The sequence below is a fragment of the Lathamus discolor genome, chromosome 20 (assembly GCF_037157495.1).
Source record: "Lathamus discolor isolate bLatDis1 chromosome 20, bLatDis1.hap1, whole genome shotgun sequence".
Taxonomy (NCBI): Eukaryota; Metazoa; Chordata; class Aves; order Psittaciformes; family Psittacidae; genus Lathamus; species Lathamus discolor.
Window position 1 is genome coordinate 2,410,827 of NC_088903.1, and position 22,983 is coordinate 2,433,809.

General features: G+C 52.1%; 1 protein-coding gene across 1 annotated transcript in view; it reads left to right on the plus strand.

Moving 5' to 3' along the window:
- WNT3 (Wnt family member 3) overlaps positions 1-21,822 on the plus strand; it is a 29,661-nt gene extending 7,839 nt beyond the window's left edge. Inside the window, exons 2-4 of the mRNA XM_065699068.1 lie at positions 13,180-13,421; positions 20,505-20,770; positions 21,343-21,822. Coding sequence (XP_065555140.1) covers positions 13,180-13,421; positions 20,505-20,770; positions 21,343-21,822 — 988 coding nt within the window. The remainder of the gene's footprint in view (positions 1-13,179; positions 13,422-20,504; positions 20,771-21,342) is intronic.
- The last annotated feature ends 1,161 nt before the right edge of the window (positions 21,823-22,983 follow it).

The following is a 22,983-nucleotide window of genomic DNA, read 5'->3' on the forward strand; positions in this document are numbered from 1 at the left end:
GGTTTAATATGTGACAGCATCTCAAATATGGAACATTCCTGAGCATTAAAATAGAAGGAATCCTGGATTCAGAGTCCAGCCATTCAGCCACGTGGACACATCCAGAGTCCTTGGTGAAAGTCAAGGCCTTTGTCCATTCAAGAAATGCTTCTGAGTAGCTATTACCACTTTTTCAACATTATAATGCTCACCAAAGGCTTTTTGAAGGTGGATTTGTGGCTATTGTTTGTGTTCAAATGGGTATGACATCTTGTGGGCATCGCATCTTGGGAGATCCAGTCAGACCTGGGAATAAAACCCCAGGAGGCTGGCATTCTTTCTCTGAGCACACTCGTACTCTCAGTTTCCTAAGGGCAATGACTCTGTATGAGACTTGTAATGGAAACTGTCCTCAACCTAAAAGCATAGCTCTGAAATGTTATTAAACTACTTCTAAATATCCTAATTCATAGCAAGAGGATTGTAATGGGAATTCTATCCCAGAAAGGCAGGATCCTACTACATACAAATCACCAAAGCATGGTCTGCTGCTACCTGTCTATAAGGTAGACCTCCAGAAAATCTATTGTAGGTCTGACGACCCGGTTTCTTCCCTCTGTTGGTAGCCAGAGCCACCTCATGACTGCAGACAGGACACCTATTTTCCACTGGCTGTTGCTGGAATGAGACAAATTTGCTGTTCACCAGCTCGTGCTTACATCCATAATCTCACTCTTCAGTTCCCAATACCTCTCAGTGCACCAATGATTTTCCTAAAGGCTCTGCAATGCGAAGGAGTCATCAGGAACTCGGCTGTACAATTTACATAGGACATGGATAGACAATTATAGCTCATGTTCCTTAAATTACTCCAAGTTTAATTTTAATTCTGGTGGCAGATGCAATCTTTTTTTTGCTGACTTGATCTGAAGTTCATTTTGTCTCTACAAACTGATTTAATATCACTCCAGTTTGCAGGTAGTATTAGAGCAATACTGGACGCAATGGAAAGCTTCTGATGTCAGGCTGTATTATTTCCAGTTGTTCAGTTGAAGTTTTCAGGATAAAGGCGGTATCTGATGGGGCATAGGCTGAGAAACACTGTGTTGGGATTAACACTTAGAGCTTTTATCACACTATCTGTGCATCGACTGCATATGATTTACAGCTTTTCCTATGATAATACCTATGAAAAGAAGGCTCAGGACTAGGAGTACCTTGAGAGTCCCCACCTCTTCCAGCCCAGGAACCCTCGGTTTATCATTTACTCTGACTAGGGATATAGCCAGGACTCCTTAAAAATGCCAAACAAACCCCAAACCAGAAGGTATTGCAAACCACTGGGTCAGGCAACGATCCTTTACACGTGTATCTCATCTCCCTTGTCTAACGCATTACCCTACCTGTTTCCAGATCGTACATCCAGCACACGAAGTAGGGAGACAGGCTAGTGCTGCTGCAGGTTGGTGAAGAAAACCTCCACTGGCACCTAAGAAAGAAACTGTGAGAGACCCTTGCCTGAAAGGGCTCCTATTGCACAAGCTTGAGAAGCGGAACAACAAAAATGTGAGCACCATGACTGTCAGTGTGGCTGCTTTGCCGCCTCTGAGAGCATGAAAGAAGCATGTTTCGATAAGCAAATCTGCTCTGATAAAAAAGCTTTCAAACTCCTTTGCTAAAGATGGGTTTCCTGATTTCCTAATTCGTCTTTTTCACCATTCTCTGAACCCGTGGGGTTTTAATTAACCTGACAAATCTGATCAGGTTTAACTGGCACCTTTCCCAGTACTTGCATCTTGCAGTTCTGAACGAGAAACACTTTTCCTGAGCCCTTCTAGCACTGCACTGGCTCAGACTCCAGAGATCTTCCTCCACCTTTTCAACCAATTGACCCTCCAAGTTTGAAATGGAAGGGGTTAGTGTTAGGTGATAAAAATCTCAGTTTGCTTCTTTATTCTAACCCCGTTTCTGTGTCTCACACTCATCCGGTTTCCCTGCAGTGATTTTCTAGACATGGTGCAGAATTGTAAGTAAGATCCTTGATAGATGTCACCGGGGCTTTTCACAGCTCCAGAGGAGTCCTAACAAGTGCTACTCAAACTCCTACTCCTTGCTCCTCTCCACCCACTGGGTAGATGCAGTGCAGGTAGCTTCATCTCAGCTACTGCCTTTCATTAGCAGATTGGGGTTTACGTGCAGAGCCCTATGTGGCAGAGCAGGACAATGGTCTCAGCTGAAACGTCTGCAGCCCATCAGATGACTCCCATAAGCTGCGTGTACAACACAGACAGGTCCAGGCTTATCTGCAAGCCTCACAAAATGATTTCTTGTCTTGTAGGACTTACCACTGCAGCCTCCAGCCCACATTCCAGCCTGGAAATGGCACAGCTATCCCATGCCCCAGCTGTGTGATTCCCTCCTCACTGATTCGGTTTTCACCTGACCTGATACTGCCGATGCTCTCAAAACAGTGCTTGGTTTGGGTTTCTTCCTTGGTGCAAAAGACTTTCAATTGCCTTTTAGAATTAACTATTGCATTGTATGTGCTCTGGCCTCATTATCTTAAACTCACCTCTAATGAGTTTTTGATGAAATCCATCTGGTTTCTGTTTTATGTAGTTACACCAAGTTGTGGTTACCTGTGCATTTTCACTGTTCTCTTCAGTTTGCTCATTTTTTTCCTGTGAATCTCCTGAAAATAAGACCTCAACAAATGAAAATCTCCTTTGTGGCTTCTGTGGGGCATGGCCTGTTGCTTCTCTTTGGTTGAGAAAGCTGAAAGAGCCTGGGAGCTGACACAAGACCTTACGAAAAGGGAGCCTTTGCCTCTAACTAAGGCAACAGTGGTACAATGGTCAGGATCATGGTTTTAGGGAATTAAGCTCTACCAAATTCCCCGAAGGAATCTTAACCCATGTCTGCTGGGGCCTTGTCTGCAGTCTTCACAGCCTTATTGTGAATAGTGGTCTTGTACCTTGGGGGCAACCTTTACTCAACCTTTGATCAGATAAATGAGCTTGCACAAAGGCACTACAAGGAGAATTAGGAACAGCCAGACAATAGGGAGACACTGGTGATAGCGCCGTCATCTACACAGACTAAATAGTCTAGGTCTTGAAAACCAGCTTTTTATCCCCAGAGGTCACAGATGAGGCTTCCCAGATGTTCAGGAATGATGGCATTCCATTCAGCACAGCTGTTTCCAGAGCTGGGGCAGACATGCATTGCCATGGTGGCATCTCCCCACCACTGGAGCATCAATGCTACTCCAGCTACCCACACTGCAATAAGTAACTTGCTTAGCCCAGTGCAGGAGGCCTGGCTTACTACTGGAGCCTGCATACAATGGGCAAAGCCAGCTTTTATCCTTGCCTTATTTCTCATGGTGTTTCCCTTGGTACTTAGTTGCTGGCTGGGTTTCAACCATGACACCTACATAACCGAGATTACTTGTGAAGGAGCTAGAACAGCAGCCACATTGACCTTTGGAGCAGCCCCAGTGCCTTAGTCAGTTCAACATTACCTCCAATGTCTATGGTAGTTTGTCCCCCACATCTTTCTAGATCCCAGCGCCCCACCAGTCTGAATGCTGCTCCATGGAAACGGGATAGCAGAGGTGCAATTCTTCACCACCATAAACCATCTGAACTAATTCTAGATCTGGTTTACAGAAGAGCCAACTCAGCTTTTCCATGTTATATCTGACAGAAAGCGCTTTAAGATCCAGTTCATTCAGCTGCAGCAGAACCGGGTGCCTTAGTCTCAGCTACACTGCCCAGAGTGGCCAGAGCCACGCTCCATACAAGACCATGGCACCCACTGTCTCCTCTTGGGTGAAAACACGTCTTTTTGGGGTATCCTCAGGCTGTTTATAGGAGCAGAATCACCCCTGGTATCTTCAGTCCTGATCTCAGGGCACAATGAAGGGCTCTCCAAAGACAGGCATCACTGATCACATCCCAGATCATGGGGCAGCGGGGTGGATGTAGCAACTCTCATCCAAGGTGTTCAACTGGGTGTTCCTATGGTATCTGAGAACTGAACAGATGCTTTTCAATGCCAAAGCTGGTGGCTCACAGTGGGTGATTTCCAGACAGCTGACACTGACCACTACTGAGGTCAGCTACCACCAAAGCCTCCCAAGGCAACACCCCAAACTGGAGGCCCATGGACTGACCAACAGGGGATGCCCAGTATCTCCATTGGTCTGAATGAAGAGGTGTCTTTTCCTTCCCTTTGTGTCTGGATGGAGTGTCCCATCACTCCCATTCCCTCCCTAGGAGGAAATGCCCCTCCATCAGTGCCAGCACTGGGGAAGGAGCTGGGAGAGGAAGGTGAATCCAAGTGCTTTGCTGGGAATGCCTCGCGGGCAGGACTGGCAGTGGGATGGGGCAGCAGCACCAACAGATGTGGAGGCCATGGTCACACACTGGGCACACGCAGATCCACAGCCCTGCCAGGACGCGCTGATTTGGAATGAGCAGGTCTCCAAGCGAATTTCAGTGGCTTTCTTTGGAGGAAAGGGCTTGCGGTGCTGAAAACCTTGCTGTGTTTATTGCAGTCACAGCCTGGAAGCCTTCATTTGCATATGCAAATCATATGCATTTATGTAAATTCAGGGGAGAATATTATCACAGTCCCTGCAGAATAGATTCTCTCCCATGGCAAATCACTTGATTGTGTTTTCTAAACTGAGAGTGACATTGCTTTGACTGAACATAACATTTATATCTGATGCACAAGACAATAGAGGAGCCCAGTTCCTGGACACAAACCCTTGTCACCAACTTTATTCAGGCCGCATTCATTAGGAAAAGAACCAGATTCCAGCTCCCAAGCCCTGCCCACCCCCATTCCCATCCTTCCAGCATTTGCTGTCAAATAAGTCAGAGCCAAACCGTGTGAGATGCCAAGACAAAGGGGTGGAAGCAGATGCCAAATCACTTTCAGGCCCATGACAGAGCCCTGAGTCACCCAAACTGGAGCAGCTCTCCCAGAATGGGCTCATCTCACAAAAGTGCTGTTGCTGCAGCAACACTAATCCACACGCCAGTGGGCAGAGGGATAATGGAAGGGATGCAACAGCAGATTCATTTGCTCATGCTCAGACAAGGGGAAATTGGAGTAATCCAGAGGGATCTGCTTGCGCTGGTACGAAGCCCTTTGCTGTTGTGAGGACTCCTCAGAAAAGGGCCTCTGACACTGGGAGGGAACTGGCCCCAGTGCAGGTGAATGGCTCAGGCCTGACCCCACTCTCAATCCCACACATGGAGCAAGAGGGACCTGACCAAGCTCCCTTCGCTGGCTGGGCTGGGAGAGGGACAAGGCTGGACCGTGCATCACACCACATCCGATCTGAGGAGCATCCAGGTCCTGGATCCCTCCACAGCAATCACTTGTGTCACCATCAGGTTCAACCCTAAAGGTGACATAGGGACTGCAAAGAGAGTGGATACTGGCAAAGGACACGGGGCCAGGCTGTCCCTTCAAGGGTGTGGGCAGGAGACGGAGGATGAAGCACATCAAATAACTCAGGAGAGAAAACCAGGCCCAAGCTGGGAACAAGAGGCTGCATGTCCATGGGGCTGCCTGTCCTAGGGAGCCCAGAGCATCATTTTGCCTTAATCCTTTCTCAGTCATGATGCCTGGTGCTCTCCATCCTCTCGTGAGAAAGGAACGCCTGCCTCTCTGACAGGAGATCCAAAACCAGCATGGCTCTTCCTCACATCTCCACCAGCGTCAGTGATGGGCTGTTGTTCCAACACATACAGATGCCTGGGCTGCTCATACGAGAGCCAAGGCAACTCATAGCCATGCACTTCTGGCTCCGTGCTCCACCATGGTCCACATGAGCTAAGGGGAGGCAGCTCAAGTCCTGACCTAAAAGACATCAATCTCCAACACAAGGAGCTTTCGGTGTGCAGGGCAGGATCCATGCTGGTAGCAAATACACAGTTTTGGGAATGCCTGGCAAGGATGCTGTCTCCAGGCTATATTATCTCTGGTAAGGATGGGGGATGGAGGGAAGCAAAGGGTAAGCAGGAAGCCTGTGATAGACCATCAAACTGGTCCAGGTTTGGTCCAGGGACACTACACTTAGTGCTGCTGATGGAGCTACTGGCCCAGCCTGATGTGCAGGACTGCTCTGGGTAGCAGAATTTGTGTCGGCTCTTGAACCATAAGGACTCAAAACCCAGCTGAGGCTATGAAAGAGGCGCTCAGAAGGCAGACACTGCAGGGCATGGGGGGGAGCTCTCCGCTTGCTTGGAGTGGTGGGAGCAGCTCCCAGCTTTCCATTTGCAGACCATGGATGCTTCCGCAAAATGAGTTGCAGTGAGAGCACTTGAAAACTGTTTAAAGCTGATCTCTTCACAAAGCTTGTTTGGATCACAAAGGAACAGAGCAGATCCAGACCCAGAAATAATCTGCAGGGGACAGAGGAACTTTCCTCAGTGCTCTTTGAGTTCAAGGTCACTATTTCAGCATCACAGGCTACCGCACTGGGAGGGTGTCCAGCAGAGCCATTTGGGGAACCCAGTATCCTTCCCCCATCCCCTGAACTAGGGACTTGGATTCATTTGTGGGCTGCACTTATCATAATGTTATTTCAAATTCCTGAGCTTGCTTAAACTTGCTCCATACAGTACCCCCATGTCCTTCCATGTGCATCACCTGACGCTGAAACCTGATGGAAGAGTTAACCTTTGTTTAGAGAGGAAACAAGGAATGGATTTCCATTGGATTTCCTGGCAGCCGCCCTTCCACTACAGCTGGATCCAAGCTCCTCCAGTGCTGCCCAAGCATATCCACCTCCTTTTGCTGCCCCTGTCAGTGCAGAGGACTCTCATGGTAGAAATCACAGCAGGACACAGGCCATATGGGCTCTCCCTCTTCAAAAACCCAGAGGACAGGGGGAAAAAGAATTCTCCTTGCAAAGCCAGGCAGGGCTGTGCACTGCGATCGCTGGATTTGATCCTTTCACCCCAAGGGTGAGGAATTCATTTGTATTGGCTCAGGCGGCTCTTTCAGACAAGCACAGGCTGCATGCGAAGACAGTGTCAGAGAACCTGCTGCAAGCGTTGGACGTTTGTCTTTTCCTTTGAAACTTGTGCCTTTGCATTTTGCTGGTCTGAATTCCCACTCCGCAGCCATTGTCCTGCCCTCTTCTGCTGGACACAAAGTCTTAATCTTCCCCTTCTTCTCACTGTAACTAAATAATCTCTCAGAAGTCTTTCCAATAGACTAATCAAACTGTCAACGTAAGCCACTGCCTCAGCTCACTGCTATTGCTCTTTTGTCCCCTTCCCATGTTTAACAGCCTATTTACAACAAGGAGGAGGGTTAAACCACTCCACTTGCTGCAGTAATGGCTTGCAGCATCATGTGCTCTTGACTGGACAAGAGAGCACACACTTGGCCAGAGCTCAATGAAGGCAACAGGGGGACAAAGCTACCCTTAATGTGTCCAGGAGGGAAGGTGTAGGCAACCCTCAGAACCCGGGAGCTGGGTAATCCGATTTCATAAACATGGCTCTGTCCTCTTTCCCCTTGGATGTCTTATTTAACTTTGCTGCATGTCAAAGGGGATGGTTGCATTCTCATGGAGATACCATTGTAGATGGCTACGACCCACAGCTACGCAAGCTTCATTAAAGCACTGTGTGGCTGCTGTTAGAGATGTCACATCTGTGATCAGGCTTGCACGCGCCCCGGCAGTACCTGTACACTGCAGGCTTGAGGAGATGCTCTGGTACCATCAGACATAGCAGAAAGGGTGTCCTCTGGTGAACGCTGCAAGGCAGGCACCAGCGGTACCAGCAGAGCTGCTGCCTGTGGGTTTGCTCAGTGACACGGGGTCATGATGGTGATTTAGAGCCCGTTTCTGGCTCGTGACTCACCTTGGAGCTGGGCACTTCCTATTTCAGTTCATCCTGCCTCCTGCTGTGGCACTAAGGGAAAAGAGGCATTGTCAGGGCAAGGGGAAAGTGCCACAGAAGGCTTTGACTGCCCAGGTGAGCACCAATACGGTCATTCTTGAAGAACTTTATCCTTTGGCATCCTCTGCTTCCATTTTCATTTTCAACAGGCATTCCTGTGCTTCCCATGTTCCAGACCACAGCTGCAGTACCCAAGAGACAAATGCTTCAGGGGTCCTCCAGGGGATTTACATTGCTTCAACCAAACTCAGCTCATTCTCACCCAGGGACAAGGCACTTGATAAAGCAAAATCAGTGCAACAGTTTACCCCTCTCAGAAGAGAGCAGACCCAAAGAAGAGAGCAGACCAACCGCTCTGTCTCTCTTCCCTTCGCCAGCACCTTATCCTCCCTGCCGAGCACTCCCCCCATCCACTTGTGTCTGGTCGGGCATCTCTTTTGATCCAAGCCAAATCCAATGGGACTTGCTAAACTCAGCAAAACCCAAACTAGAGTCAGTGTCAGGGGAGCACTGGTGCAGGGCAGCTGAGACATTCAATTTCATTCTATCAGAGCCCAGCTGCAACCTGCACTGTATAAACAGTGCAAAACAGTGGCCAAGTGGATGCGGGGATGCAGGTGACGGGTGCAGGTCCATACATAGGGGTGCAGATCATGTCAGGCCTACAGGACCAAAGGAGATAAGGAAAAACAAGGTGGAATAAACCAAGATTGAATTCAGTTCATGCGGCAAAAGTCTCACCATAAACATTTCGCCTTGCTCAGGTCCTGGACGTGCTCTGCCCTTCTCTGTAGCCGGCCTTAGACCAGGAAAGCCGCTGTGCATGGCATTGCCTGGGAGTCGAGGGCAGGTTCAACTGACCTGACTTGAGAAGTCCTTCCCTAACGCTCCGTGGAGTCACTGGAGCTTCTCTGCAGTGTGGTTCCGCTCCTCTGCAGTGGACTCAGGGTGCACAGGGAATGGGAGAACCCACATCCCACTGACAACAGTGACTTTTGGGTTTAGAGTGGGGGAAGAACACGGAAGACAAACAGGCTGCTCCTTTGTAGGAGGGATGCTCTGTTTTGGCAACCTTCTGAACGGCTGAAACTGCAAAATGAGGAATACATGAAGTGATGGCTCATATTCCCCAGTGTAAACACCCACAGAGCCCACCCTGAGCAGGACAACCTCCTCCGCAGCCGCCTCCTTCCAACACCTACCAACGCGCTTCCTTGAGCCTCATCCTGGCTTCTTCCTTCTCTGGCTTTCCCTTTTTGCTGTATCACTGCACCCATTAACCTCCTTCCCATTCATGTCTCCCTGGGATTAAATACTCAGAGCTTAGAGTAATCCATCCTCTGCCAGTCTGTCTACAGGGCAAGCTTCTTCTTGCCTTCTCTGCCATCCATCTACTCACTGGCACTTTCTTTTCCTGCTGCGGTGTCTCTGCCAGGCTCACTGCACTCCTTCAGTGCCCAGTTAGCAACGATGTGGGACAGGGCTTGTTGAGCCCTTAGGAAAGTGGCCGAGGTCCCATCTCAGGGATCTCAGTAGAAATTGGCCTCTCTGCTGGCCTGTGCCAGCGCCTCAGCACCCTCACAGGGAAGAGCTTCTGCCTAAGAGCTCAGCTCAGTCTCCCCTTGGGCAGGTTCAAGCCATTGCCCTTGGCCTGTCCCTACAGGCCCTTGTCCCAAGCCCCTCTCCAGGTTCTCTGCAGCCCCTTTAGGCCCTGGAGCTGCTCTCAGGTCTCCCCTTCAGGAGCCTGCTCTTCTCCAGGCTGAGCAAGCTCAAGATACGGGGCTTTTCATTTGCCTTAATGTAGATTTAGCCTGGGATATGTGTCAGTAGCTACTTCAGCATCAGTGTGGATTGGAGGCTGAAATAAAACAACACCAGCACCTCCCTGTCATCCCTCAGACCCCAAGCAGCTCCTCAGCATCCCTTCATAGCATTCATTATTCAGCTCTACCTGAGAAATCATCATTCTCATCTCTCAAAACAAGCACATGCAACAAAAGCACCTCTCCCTTCATCTGGGATTATAGGCTCGGTACACGCTGTCCAACCCTCGGAGCACTCGGCAAAGGATCACTCCATTAAGTGCTTTCTCCTTGGTTCCTTCTGGAAATAACCAACATTCCTCCACAATCGGAGCAGGGTGCCACATTCCCAAGCAGCTGGTGCCACGTGCTCCGGAACAACACGGGTTGACCGCCCTTGGTCTTCCCAAGATGCTCTCATGGCGCACTGCCCATCGCTGGGAAGATCCTCGTGTCCTGCAGTGCTTGGAGGAGGGATTAAGCCCTCCTGGAAGAGGTTGCTGGAAGGGGGCTCTGCAGATGTAGGTAGGGCACAGCTCGCAGATGGAGGCACCACTGTGTTGCATGAATCATAGAATCAACCGGGTTGGAGAGCCAAGCTCATCCAGTCCAACCGTTCCCCAGCACTGCTGAGGCCACCACTGACCCACGGCACTGAGGGGCCTCGTCTACATGTGGACGATAAATAAGTCACCCAGGACCTAGGGGCATTGAACTACCCTGAGCTGTCCCTCTGGGAGAGCTCTCAGAAGGATGCTTAACCTCGTTCAAAGCAGCCACGGGTTTGGGAGTGATTCCCAGATGGACTTTGGCCTTTGTGAAGGTTTTAGAAAGGTTTCTAGCCCTTAAGTGGGATGAAATGAAGGGAGAATCTTAACTGGGGAGAGCCTGACCCTGCGGGCTGCTGAATTTGGGGCAGATCATGGCATTTATACACACACAAGGAGGTGGTTTTCAAACACACCAGCTGGGAAAGGAAAAGCAGCCTCCTCTGTTCAAGAGGTCCCATCACACCAGGGTGTAAAGTCTACAGAGACTTTCCATGGCAGTAACAGAGAAATAGATACCTACATCCAGGCTGATGGCCATGGGACTCACCCGTGGCCAAGGGATCAGCCTCTGATGCCTTGGCACTTTAATCTATTTTTATGAAAAGAATGGATTTCCTACCTGTTTTCATAGGAAAAACCCTATGGTGGGGAGTTTATGGCAACAGTGGCATCTCACAATGGCGACACAAGTGCCCATTCCACAGAGAAGCTCGGAAGTCAAGACACATTGAGATTCAATAGTGGGTGATTTACGAGCAAAGGCTTGGGATTCATTAAAGCTCTCCAGCTCCCGACTCCACTGCGACGTTCCTTGTTTGAACTCTGCCATCCTTTTGTTCTCCATAGTCAGTCAAGACCTGGCATTTCCCAAGCTCACATGTGCATATATATTGCATGCTTTGACTTGCAACGGTTTCCCTCTTGCTTCTCTTGATCTTCAGGCAAACCCAAGAATCTGTGTCTCGCCCTGTTCACAAAAGGCTGCTGTCAGCAAATTGTAAGAATTAAAAGATATGAATATTATACCAGCTATAACCCCCCCTTCAAAGGTCGGAGTTAGCAGCTGCAGGTACCTCTCTGCATCAAAGCTGGGGTGAATCCATGATCTCTGAGCTTAAAATAGAACGTTTGCCACTTGGTAAAGACCCCTTGAGCGTTGCATCAGGCTGAGGTGGACAGCTCCAATGCACCAAGACAAAACCAACAGGGTCTGGCTCTCCCGGAAGGTTTGTGTGGACCCCACACCTCTGCTTGCACTGATCTTGCACAAGCCTTTAGTTACCTGTAATGCAAGTGTGTGAGGAGGCCTCTGCTAGGAAGGGGGAAAGGGCAAAACTGGTGAGAGCTGGGAAGGGCTCGCGCAGCTCTAAATGGAGAGAAGGAGCCAGGAGGAAAACTGCTGGATCCCAATGTACGTTTCAATGCATCACCCTATGGCCACCCAGCACTGCAAACCAGGGGGGTGCCAGCCTCGACAAGCGTCCCTCTAAAGCAGAACATGGCCCAGAACTGGAAAATGCCGAATACATCTAAAACCAGCACAAAGAGAAACCTCCGGGCAGAGGAAGTTTTCCTCCCGGACAGCGGGTGGCAAACGAGAGCTCAGCTGGGACCTGGTTTTCTCCTGCTGATCCCGAGTTTCCCCAGGGCGCTATGAGAGGTGCAGGGATCGATACGGGGCATTGACAAGGCATTAGAGGGCCCAGGCAGGAAGGATGCTCGCCCTGCAACACGATGCAGCAGTGACCTGAGATGCAGGGGGGAAATGCTGTGTTTTAAGGGTCTCATTTCTACCAGGTCCTTGGAGCCCTCAAGGAGCGCTGCCGGCCGTGGCTCTCGAGGTGTTGGCAAGAGGAGCTGTATTGAGTTGATGCTGAGACAAAGGGAGAAGATGACAGCGTTGAGGCTCCCCAGCACTCACAAAGAGTCATAGAATCACACAGTGGTTTGGGTTGGAAAGGACCATAAGATCAACCAGTTCCAACCCCCTGCCATGGACAGGGACACCTTCCACTAGACCACATTGCCCAAGACTCAGAGCCAGAGGAAGGCCGGTACTTCCAAACCTACATGTCCCATAGGCAGAGGGGAATAAAGAAATGTCCCAGCACCTTTTGCTCTCACTGGCAGGAAAACTTATTTAGTTCATCCCAAAAACTCCTTTTCATGTACCTTGGACACATATCTATCCATGTATCTCCTTTCCATATATCTAATCTGGCCAAACTGCCACTTTCAAATACTACTAGATCTAATTTCTCTGGATACCATGTGTCTTCCCAACCAGTGGCCCAAAGAGAAGGCGGGTTAGCTGGCCATCTCTGTAGGAAGGATTAAATTGAGAGGGTGGGCACAGTGTCTCCCCTGCTGAGGCAATGGGGAGATAATTCCAACCTCTTCAAGGATGCAAGGATGTGCCCACCAGAAATTGCAGTAAGAGGATCTACATGAGAACATTTATTCCCATAGCTTAGTTCATCCCAGACCAAGGGGAATCACACAGAGTCAACTTGAAACTGCTGGATCCACAGCTTTTCTGTGTCTAGCGCTACCAGATGGGAAGGAGTCGGACAAGGACAGGACTTCTGGGGGATTTAAGGGATTAAGCAGGGAAAGAGATTCCCCCTGCATTTGCCATAGGCGCTCATGCTCCTCGTGTTGTGCACTGCGCTCACACACACACAAACCCCGCCTTTATGTGCACATCCATCTGCTCACGCTTGCACACACAGTGATGGATGGAGGCCTCCCAGCCCAGCGGGGCTTTTGTGGTCCTGCCCTTGAGTGTGAACGCCTGCGTTGCGAGTTGATGCTGGGAAAACGCGTCTGTCCCCTTCTGTGGGTAAAGCTGTGGGCAGCAGAGCGGTGCCCGTTGGTTTCCCAACCCTACGCTGTCCTCTGTCCCCGCAGGTCCCTTGCCCTAGGTCAGCAGTACAGCTCGCTGGGGTCCCAGCCCATCCTCTGCGGCTCCATCCCCGGCCTCGTCCCCAAGCAGCTCCGCTTCTGCCGCAACTACATTGAGATCATGCCCAGCGTGGCCGAGGGGGTGAAGTTGGGCATCCAGGAATGCCAGCACCAGTTCCGGGGCCGGCGCTGGAATTGCACCACCATCGATGACAGCCTGGCCATCTTCGGGCCGGTCCTGGACAAAGGTAACCAGCAGAGCCGGGGGGCTGCGGACAAATAGGTTTGGGGGGGGGGGTTAGAGCTGTCACATCTCCCCTTGGCTTTGGATGCACCAAGATGTCCTGCTGGGAGCACGTTCCGGGCAGAGTCATCCCAGCTTTCATTTCTCCGGTTTCTTTTTCCCAGTTTTCTTTTGCAGTCTTAGATCAAAAGGGGTCACGAGGGAAGGGCCCATTCCCCTCCCAGGAGCTCTCAGCAGATAAAGCACAGGAAGGGGAAGGCCTTGCCCCAAACATGCGCACGCGTTTCAGGATCATGGGCTCCATCCTCCCTGGCCAGGGCATGCAGCACTTCCAAACAACAGGGAAAAAGCCAAGGAAGAGGGTTTGGGGTCAAGCTGCTTGGGGTCAAGGCAGGCCCTTGGACGCATTGTCTACCCCAGGAGGCCAGTGAGAAACCGTGGTGGAAAACCAAGGTTCTGATAAGGCTTAGCTGGGATTTCAACCGAAATGATCAGGGGTGGGAAGAAGAAGAGGGAGAGGAAATGTATTTTCCCTCTCCTGTCTCCAAACACTTGTGCTTGCTCCCCTTCACCACTTCCTCCTGAAAGACCACCTTTCTGGACCCACCGGTGTGGATCAGGCACATCGGAAGCTCATTGATAAGGCACAATGAAGTCCGGATTCCCAGTGAGGTCACAACCTGGGCATTACACTGGGAAACCGGAGATGCTGGTCCCCAGGACAGATGGGGACCTGCACCTCAGCCCTGCAGCCAAATCCGGCCTCATAGGAGGGTGCTGGAGGGCTTTGGTGACAGATAATCTATCCCATGGCCAGTTAGCAACCCAAGGCCTTAGGTCAAAAAGCATTCCCATGAAACTGAACCAAACGGTGGGTAAAAAACCTCCCCTTCTCTCCAACCCATCCCATGGATGCTGTTGACTCCACGCTGAGTTCAGACACGTCTCGGTTCCACAGCTTCGTGTGTGTAACTGAAACCATTCCCCAAGCTTCACTGGTACCATAGAATTCCAGACTGGTTTGGGTTGGAAAGGACCTGAAGATCATCCAGTTCCAACAATGGGGGTTCCACTAGGGAATGGAATCGCCACGCACCAAGCCTCTGTAATCCAGTGAAGGTTATTTACTGAATTACTCTTGGGAAATGGGAATCTTATGCTGTGGCCTTGAGGAAACCGGAGAACCCTGGGTTGAAACCAGGCCATGAGGCCACTTCCCAGCAGTCCCTGGAGCGTGCCGATCTCCTGGGGAAGCTTCCCTACAACGCTCCAATGTTCCCCACAGAGACACTCGATGCCATTTTTCGTCAGCCTTGGCACAGCTTCCCGGAACAGCAGCGGCTTGTGTCAGTGGAAGGGACGCGTCTGGGTTCAAGTGTGATTCCTCGCTAAGAGGAACCATGAGGTTCAATCCCCTCCTGCTTTGCCAGGATGTATTTTGGGGTAGCTGCCGTATCTCCTATCAAGTAACTTGCCATCGAGGCTTGCCACGCTACAGCTTGCCGCCTGATAAAAGCAGGGCCTGAACTTCAGCTCTTACAAGAGCAGAAAGTTTGAATGTTCTTAAAAACTGTCATAAAAAAAACCCATCAGAAACACTCGAAACACGTTAGAAAAGAGCTGTTACAGCGTTCAGGCACTGAAACTCTCCCACCACCACTGCTGTCAGCAGGAAAGCGCTGGAAAATCGGGTTTGACCCATCCTCCTGCTGACAAGCAAACTGAACTTTGAGTTCATGAAGAATATGCAAGGATTCTTTGGGCTGCAGGGACCTCCTGTGTGGACATGCCTCAACACCCCCCAGCTGACACAGTCAAATATCACCCCTAGCTCTGAAACGCCTCTGACAGATGGGGAAGAATGATTGAGCCCATTCGTTACGCAGCTCTCCCCAGTGAAACCTTGACGCATCGATATCTCCTAGAGAGCACGGCCAGGCTCTGAGCTTCCAATGTGTGGTTATGCTGGTGTCTCGCTAACCTGTAAGGAGACCAGTTAAAAATAAACAGCATCATCTGCAGATAGCGATGTATCAAAGTCCAACCCGCTTGGCTGGGGTTATTATTGACATCTTTAACTGTGCTGATGGCTTCGCACTGCTGCCTTGAAAACTAATGGGAGGAGAGGGGATGGGGCTCATTCCATCCATGTAGTGATGATGTTTGCAGTGTCAGTATTCCCACTCTTGAACTGTAGGGACAGGCCAAGGGGAATGGCTTGAACCTGCCTGAGGGGAGACTGAGCTGAGCTCTTAGGCAGAAGCTCTTCCCTGTGAGGGTGCTGAGGCGCTGGCACAGGGTGCCCAGAGAAGCTGTGGCTGCCCCATCCCTGGCAGTGCTCAAGGCCAGGTTGGACACAGGGGCTTGGAGCAAGCTGCTCCAGTGGAAGGGGGCCCTGCCCGTGGCAGGGGTTGGAGCTGGAGGAGCTTTGAGGTCCCTTCCAACACAAACCAGGCTGGGATCCTATGGTTCTATGAAAACACAACCCCTCCAGCCACCGCTTTCTCTGCTAGAGGAAGAGACAACGTTGGCAATAAAAAGGCTTTTGTCCTGCCCTGATAGACCTCATTAGCAGTGATGAATCTGGGAACCAACCCTGCTCATCACTGCCAGGGGCGCTGTGTTGCTGGACACATCTGATGCCTTCACAGCATCGCCTTCTCCCAGGCTCTTGTCCCACTTTCCTTAGATGCAGCACCAACAGAAACCAAGAGTTTTGAGCCCATGAACTGAACTGAGATCTGCAGTTGTTGCCAGCTGGGTTTCATATCTGGCCCTCAGCATCTGTCACTGCTATTGCTGTGCTCCCTATTGACTTCCAGGACCACAGAGGGGTGTAACCCCACAAACCAAGGCTCAACCCAGACAACAATCACTAACTGCAGCTTGGGCTGTGCATTAGGCCAACAGGCATTAAATACTAAGCCCAAAATAGCCAGCATTTAAGCTATGATAACTACCTGGATGAAATCACCTCTAAGTATCAAAGAGCAATATTTAGGTTAATCTCATCTACTACTCCCTTAAGTAGATTGAAGCTATTATGGAAAAAACTTCAAAGGTGCATTTCTCATTACAATAGCATAGAAAATCGCTTCTAATACAGCCTAAAAAAAGAAATTGAGGATAATTTCAGTTTAAAGGAGCTGCAAAAATGTTAATCAGGGTTGGGTCCATTCACGGAGAGCTTAGTCTGAGGAGCTTGGGGAAAGCTTGCAGTGGTTGGGCTGGGAGGACCCTCTGTAGCCCACATGCTCAAGCCATTCTTCATTGCTCCTTCTGGGCTCATCGTGCAGGATGTGAGTGCTGGTGGCAGTGTGGGAGCAAAGCACATCCCTCCCTGGAATGGCCCAGCAGGCTCTGGCCACCAGGTCACCCTGCAGTCTCCCAACCCATCTCCAGTACCTGAAGGGGGCCTATAGGGATGCTGGGGAGGGACTCTTCATTAGGGACTGCAGTGACAGGACAAGGGGTAACGGGTTCAAACTGAAACAGGGGAAGTTTAAATTGGATATAAGGAGGAAACTGTTTCCTGTGAGGGTGCTGAGGCACTGGAATGGGTTGCCCAGGGAGGTTGTGAGTGCTCCATCCCTGGCAGTGTTCAAGGCCAGGTTGGATGAAGCCTTGGGTGGGATGGTTTAGTGTGAGGTGTCCCTGCCCATGGCAGGGGGGTTGGAACTGGATGATCTTGAGCTCCTTTCCAACCCTAACTATTCTGTGATTCTATGATCGCGCTCCGCTTCTCAGCCTCACCATTCCCCTTTCGCAGCCGGTTGGTTCTCCAGGGCCACGCTGAGTGTTTCCCTGCGAGTTGTCTTCTTCTTTCTTTTTTTTTGCACGTTGTTTTTTCTAACCTGGGCTCTGATTAAAAAACCCCAACCACCAAAACCCAACCCAACCCCGCGACGCGGGGTAAGATCATGTTTTTACAAGCAAATTCCCCGAGATGATTTATACTGCAGGTGTGCCGTCTGGGACAAGGAGGGAAGAAAAACCTGCTTTTCCCTCCCCTCTCTTCTCCCTCCCTTTTCTACTTAAAATAAGGTCAGCTCTCACTAAAAGACAAGGTCTCCTCCAGCCAAGCCCTGCCCCAAAGCCGGGTGACTTCCTGCTGCTCTGCGAGGGCGAGCAGGGAGGAAGTGATAAAGGCCATGGTTTTGGTTAAAGCACCGTGCTTGGGATGAGCTGGTTGGGAGTGCAGGAGGCAGGAAGGCCCCGGAGGCATCTGGAGAGCATCTCCTGCGATGGAGGAGAGGTCTCTGAGCCGCGGGCAGGACTGGGTCTGCAGGAGGGAGCTTGGCAGGGGCGAGCTCCTGCATCACCCCCCGCAACGGGGCAATGGCTCTTCCGCTGCCTCCTCGCACCGCAGCTGCCCTTTGTGCGCTCTCCTTGTCCAGGAAGGGGCCACTGGTGCTCCAGAAGGGTCCTCTCCTCCTCAACCATGGTCGGGCTCAACCCTCTTGCCGTTGGCACCGGCCAGGGCAGCGCCTCGCGGGGCAAGGAGCCAGGTGCAGAGGAGGCAGCTGGGCCTGGGCTGCCTTTGGGGGTCCTTGTGCGCTCCTCTAAGCCCCTGCCACGAGCTGTGAAAAGCCAGCCCGGCGCGGAGATAACCCATGGCTTTTCTCAGCCATGACACCCGCAGTCATTTGCATCTAAACAAGGGGTGTGTGGGATCAGGGGCCGTCTTGATATAAACTCAGCAGCTTAAAGGGGAAGGGGGGAGGGAAAAGGAGAAGAAGGAGAGAGAAAAATAAGCTTATACCGATGAGAAAGAGCTAAGCTTCCTCCCCTACTGTGAGGCAGGGCGAGCGATACCATCCCAGCGCTGCGGTCGTTTCAAATCACTGCAGCATTCACACGCCCTTTAGCCATTCTGAGCCGGTGGCGGGGGGCTGGGGAGCGCCATCAATAGGGATTTCCCAGCCGGGCCGGCGGGATTGGAGGGTGACGGCAGGACAGGGGAACATTGCCCCGTTGCTACGAGGTGCTCCTGGGGAATGCCAGCGCTCTGCGCCGTGGGTACGCTGGCCCGGCGGAAACATTCGGCATTATGCGGGTAATAGAGTGTGACACCGCGGGAACAATGGCAAATTGAGGGTCCCAGCAGGTAACGGGCCCGGCTGGGGGACAGCCGCAGCCGCGCACTGTCAAGGCGGCTCTAATCCGCTCTCGCCAGCCCCTCCCCTGGTTCTGGGAACGCTCTTCCCGCATTTCGGCTCTGGGAAATTCTCGCCGCTCCTCGCTCGGACCCGGGGTTGGATTCCAAGGCAAAGCGCTCGTGTTGGCAGCTCCTTCCTCCCCAGCACCACGCGTGGTGCACACGGCGTGCTGGGGGGGCAGGCTGAGGGTGGTTTGCATCCCACCTCTGCCCGGCCACGGCAGGACCAGCCCCAGCTCGGCCCCCATGCCAGCATCCCTGCGGATGCACAGACACGCGGTGCCTCTCCATCCCGTCCCCATCCCTTCCTCATCCCCCTCGCCGGGGTGGGAAGCAAAGGCACATCAGCAGGGAGGGCGGCTCGTGTTCTCCCCCTCTGCCCCCGAGCTGTCCTGGTCTGAGGCCAGAAGGGCTCGCTAGCTCCTCTAATCTGATCTGCTGTAGATCACAGGCCACCCAAATAGCCTTTGTCAGGCTGAACCACTCCAGTTGAAGCAGGGATCTTCAACCCATAGGCCCCAGTGGTCCCAGCACAAGCAGCTGGGGAAAGGTATGTAAGGAAAACTGCAGCAGGTAGAGGCTGGATCTCCGCTGGTGTTATCGGAGGTGGGAAGGGCAAGGAAGGGAAGAGTGTGAACTAAAGAAAGCGAAACCCACAGCATGGTCCCACGGGGTTGAGCAGCCCTGGTTTAGGATCACGTTTGGCACCTGGATCCGAGTTCCCTGCGCGGCAGCAGAGATGTGCATTTCCACAGCTGGCACATACCCACGAGCTGCCCCTTCCGACCGCCTGCACAGGCCAAAATCAGCCAAGTCAGAGCTGCCTGACTGTTGGGAGCAATACCCCACCTCTGCAGAGAAGCCCACAGCCCAGGAGCAAGACCTGGGGCAGCAAAGACCTCCCCAGGGCACGAGGCAGGAGCAGCTGAGGGATGCATGGGGCAGCTGAGAGACGGTTCCTGGCTCCTGCTCTGGAAGGAGGGGATGGGCTCCAAGGTCATCGCTGGTCTGAGCCAGCAGAAAATCCTGACTTCATCCCACACCCACTGAGGGCTGTCTTGGTCATTTGGTCAAGCTACACCCATGCGGCAGCTGGAAACAGCTCCTGCACCCAGAGGCAGCATCCACCAGCAATGGTCCCCAGACACTTGCCTTCAGCACCCTCCTGGGCTCCTGCACATCGGGGATGAGCTTGGATTGACTCTAACATCTACTCTGAATGTAGAGACCCCATGTCTCCATCTTTATAAGGTGGCACACAGGGTCAAAGCACTTCAGTGTCATCCACAAGGGTGCTGCACTTATGCAGCCTGTGCCAAACCTGAGAGACGTCAACCAAAAGATGTCCTCAAGGAGAAAGTTGAGACTGAGATCCTACTTTGGCTGTGCTTGGGAGTGCCTGTATTAAGCGCAGCCTTCTTAAAGTCAGTGGTTGAGCTCTGGTTGATTTCAAACTGAGGAGAGATAGTACAACACTGTAAAACACCCCAAGAGGCTTTAAGAACACCCAAGCAGAGCTCTGTAGCTGAAGAGCCAGGTCACTGCTGCAGACCTGGAGTCACACTTCTACCTACTGCTGCCTGTGTGCTTCAAGTGTCACCAGCAGCACCTGATCCAGGTCATTTAAAGAGTAATAAAATAGCTTTTCACTTTTTAACGAGATTTAGATGAGATTTGGGTGCCCAGAGAAGCTGTGGCTGCCCCATCCCTGGCAGTGCTCAAGGCCAGGTTGGACACAGGGGCTTGGAGCAAGCTGCCCCAGTGGAAGGGGTCCCTGCCCGTGGCAGGGGTTGTAGCTGGAGGAGCTCTAAGGTCCCTTCCGCTCAAAGCAGGCTGGGATTCTGTGGTTCTATGATGCTGAAGGAGGTTAGGAAGGAAAACACAAGTGTGACATTGACCAATAATCCCATGGGCTCTATTTATTCCCAGCTACGCGAGAGTCTGCCTTTGTCCACGCCATCGCATCGGCAGGGGTGGCCTTCGCTGTAACCCGCTCCTGTGCTGAGGGCACGTCCACCATCTGCGGCTGTGACTCCCATCACAAAGGACCTCCAGGAGATGGCTGGAAATGGGGGGGATGCAGCGAGGATGCCGACTTCGGTGTGCTGGTGTCCCGGGAATTCGCTGATGCCAGAGAGAACCGGCCGGACGCACGCTCGGCCATGAACAGGCACAACAACGAGGCCGGCAGGACGGTGAGTGCTCAGCGGGTCCAGGGCTCGCATTATGCCTCATGTGTGACTCCCCTTGGTGTAATGGGACCACAGTAACACCTGGACCAGAGCCCTCCAGGGTTATTTTCCAGGGCACAGCATTTCCACTCCCCCCAAACAGGCAGCCAGGGGTTAAAAAGAGCTAAAATGAGGGTGCTGAGGCGATGGCACAGGCTGCCCAGAGAAACTGCGGCTGCCCCATCCTTGGCAGTGTTCAAGTCCAGGTTGGACACGGGGGCTTGGAGCAAGCTGCTCCAGTGGAAGTGGTTGGAACTGCATGAGCTTTGAGGTCCTTTCCAACCCAAACCAGGCTGGGATGCTATGCTTGGACCTCAGGATTAGATTGGGCTGGACAGAGCATCAGAGCATCTGCCCACCTCAGCTGTGCTTTTCCAGCTCTGCCACCCACCAGAGCTCCCCCACATTCACAACCAGCCCATGCTTTCCAGACCAAGCTCAGATCAGACGTTTAAACCCAGGTACCACAGGCAGGTGATCACACCCTGGGCATCCCAACCCGCTGCTGACCACCTTGTTTTCTCTCCCCTGGACAGACCATCCTGGACCACATGCACCTCAAGTGCAAGTGCCACGGTCTCTCGGGAAGCTGCGAGGTCAAGACCTGCTGGTGGGCCCAGCCTGATTTCCGGGCTATTGGGGACTACCTGAAGGACAAATACGACAGTGCCTCCGAGATGGTGGTGGAAAAGCACCGCGAGTCTCGGGGCTGGGTAGAAACTCTGAGGGCCAAGTATGCTCTTTTCAAGCCGCCAACAGAGCGGGATCTGGTCTACTATGAGAACTCCCCCAATTTCTGTGAGCCCAACCCAGAGACGGGCTCCTTTGGGACAAGGGACAGAACATGCAACGTCACCTCCCATGGGATCGACGGCTGTGACCTGCTGTGCTGCGGTCGCGGCCACAACACCAGGACTGAGAAACGGAAGGAGAAATGTCACTGCATCTTCCACTGGTGCTGCTACGTGAGCTGCCAGGAGTGCATACGTGTCTATGATGTCCACACCTGCAAGTAAACATAGGTAGGTCTCCAGCTGATGGGAGGTTGCTCCAGAGCAGGGCCATGGGGTCCATCAACCCTGTGATCAGCCCCCATGTGCTGGCCTCACACTTCAGAGGATGGCATTAATAAAACCTAATGCCCTTGGCCAGGGCAGGCACCCTCACACATCCAGCACCAGCGCTGCAGAGGGGGCTCTCAGCATCTCACCCACACAAGGCAGCCCAAAGTAAGACCTGGTGCTGCAGACGAGATCCATCACTTATCTGCTGCCTTCTCGTGTGCTGCTTGGCATGATGGACTAACCAGGGAGAAGCAGGGACAGCAAAAGCTGAAGTGAGGCACAGCCACACCAGCCAGTGTGCTGCTGACACAGCATGCAGAGCTTCCAGCTCTGTCCTCCTCCGGAGGTCTGGCCCACATAGATGCTAATCCAAGGATTTCAGGTGGAAATGAGTTTCACACAGTGACAGTTGAACAACTCAAGGCTCCCCTGCCTGCTGGCACGGCCAGCGGGGTTGCAGCAGATGTGGTAAGGAGGAGGAAAGGAGCCAGTTCCCCACAGCAGGCAGGCTCCTTCCTTCCTGTTCCAAGGAGATGATGGAGAACCAAACCTACCTGAGCCTTACAGCCAGCCTGTCCTTTCACCTCCCCTTTGCCCTTACTAATTCCCACAGTCCCAGATCATCTCCTATAATCCCCTCCGACGAGGGCAGCAGGAAAGTAGAGCCCAGAGCTGATCCTCCAGCACGTGGGCAGGGTAAGAGCAGAGTGCACATCACTACTTCAGCAGCCTCCTTGCCATGCAGCTGCCTAAGGGAGATTGTGAAGGACCCAGGCAGATCCACCCAGATGATGCACCCATTTACTAAGCATTCCCTAATATGACTTTATAGCCCAGAGCAAGCTCAGAGCATCTCCCCAGGCACAGGATGAGCTGGTGAGCTGCTATACCATCTCTGAACATCAGTAATGATGAGAAGACAGAAGCTATGGCAAGAGGAAAGCACTGTCCAAGCCTTTTCCTCAGCCTTCCCCCACCAGGCAAACCTGTTCAAACCACTTCATCCAGCAAAGAGAGGTAAAGGCAGACAGAAAACTAGACATTTACTCAACAGCCCAATCCCAGGCAGGACCTTTCCTTCCCATAGCAGTTTGGGAGTTATCAGCAAATCAT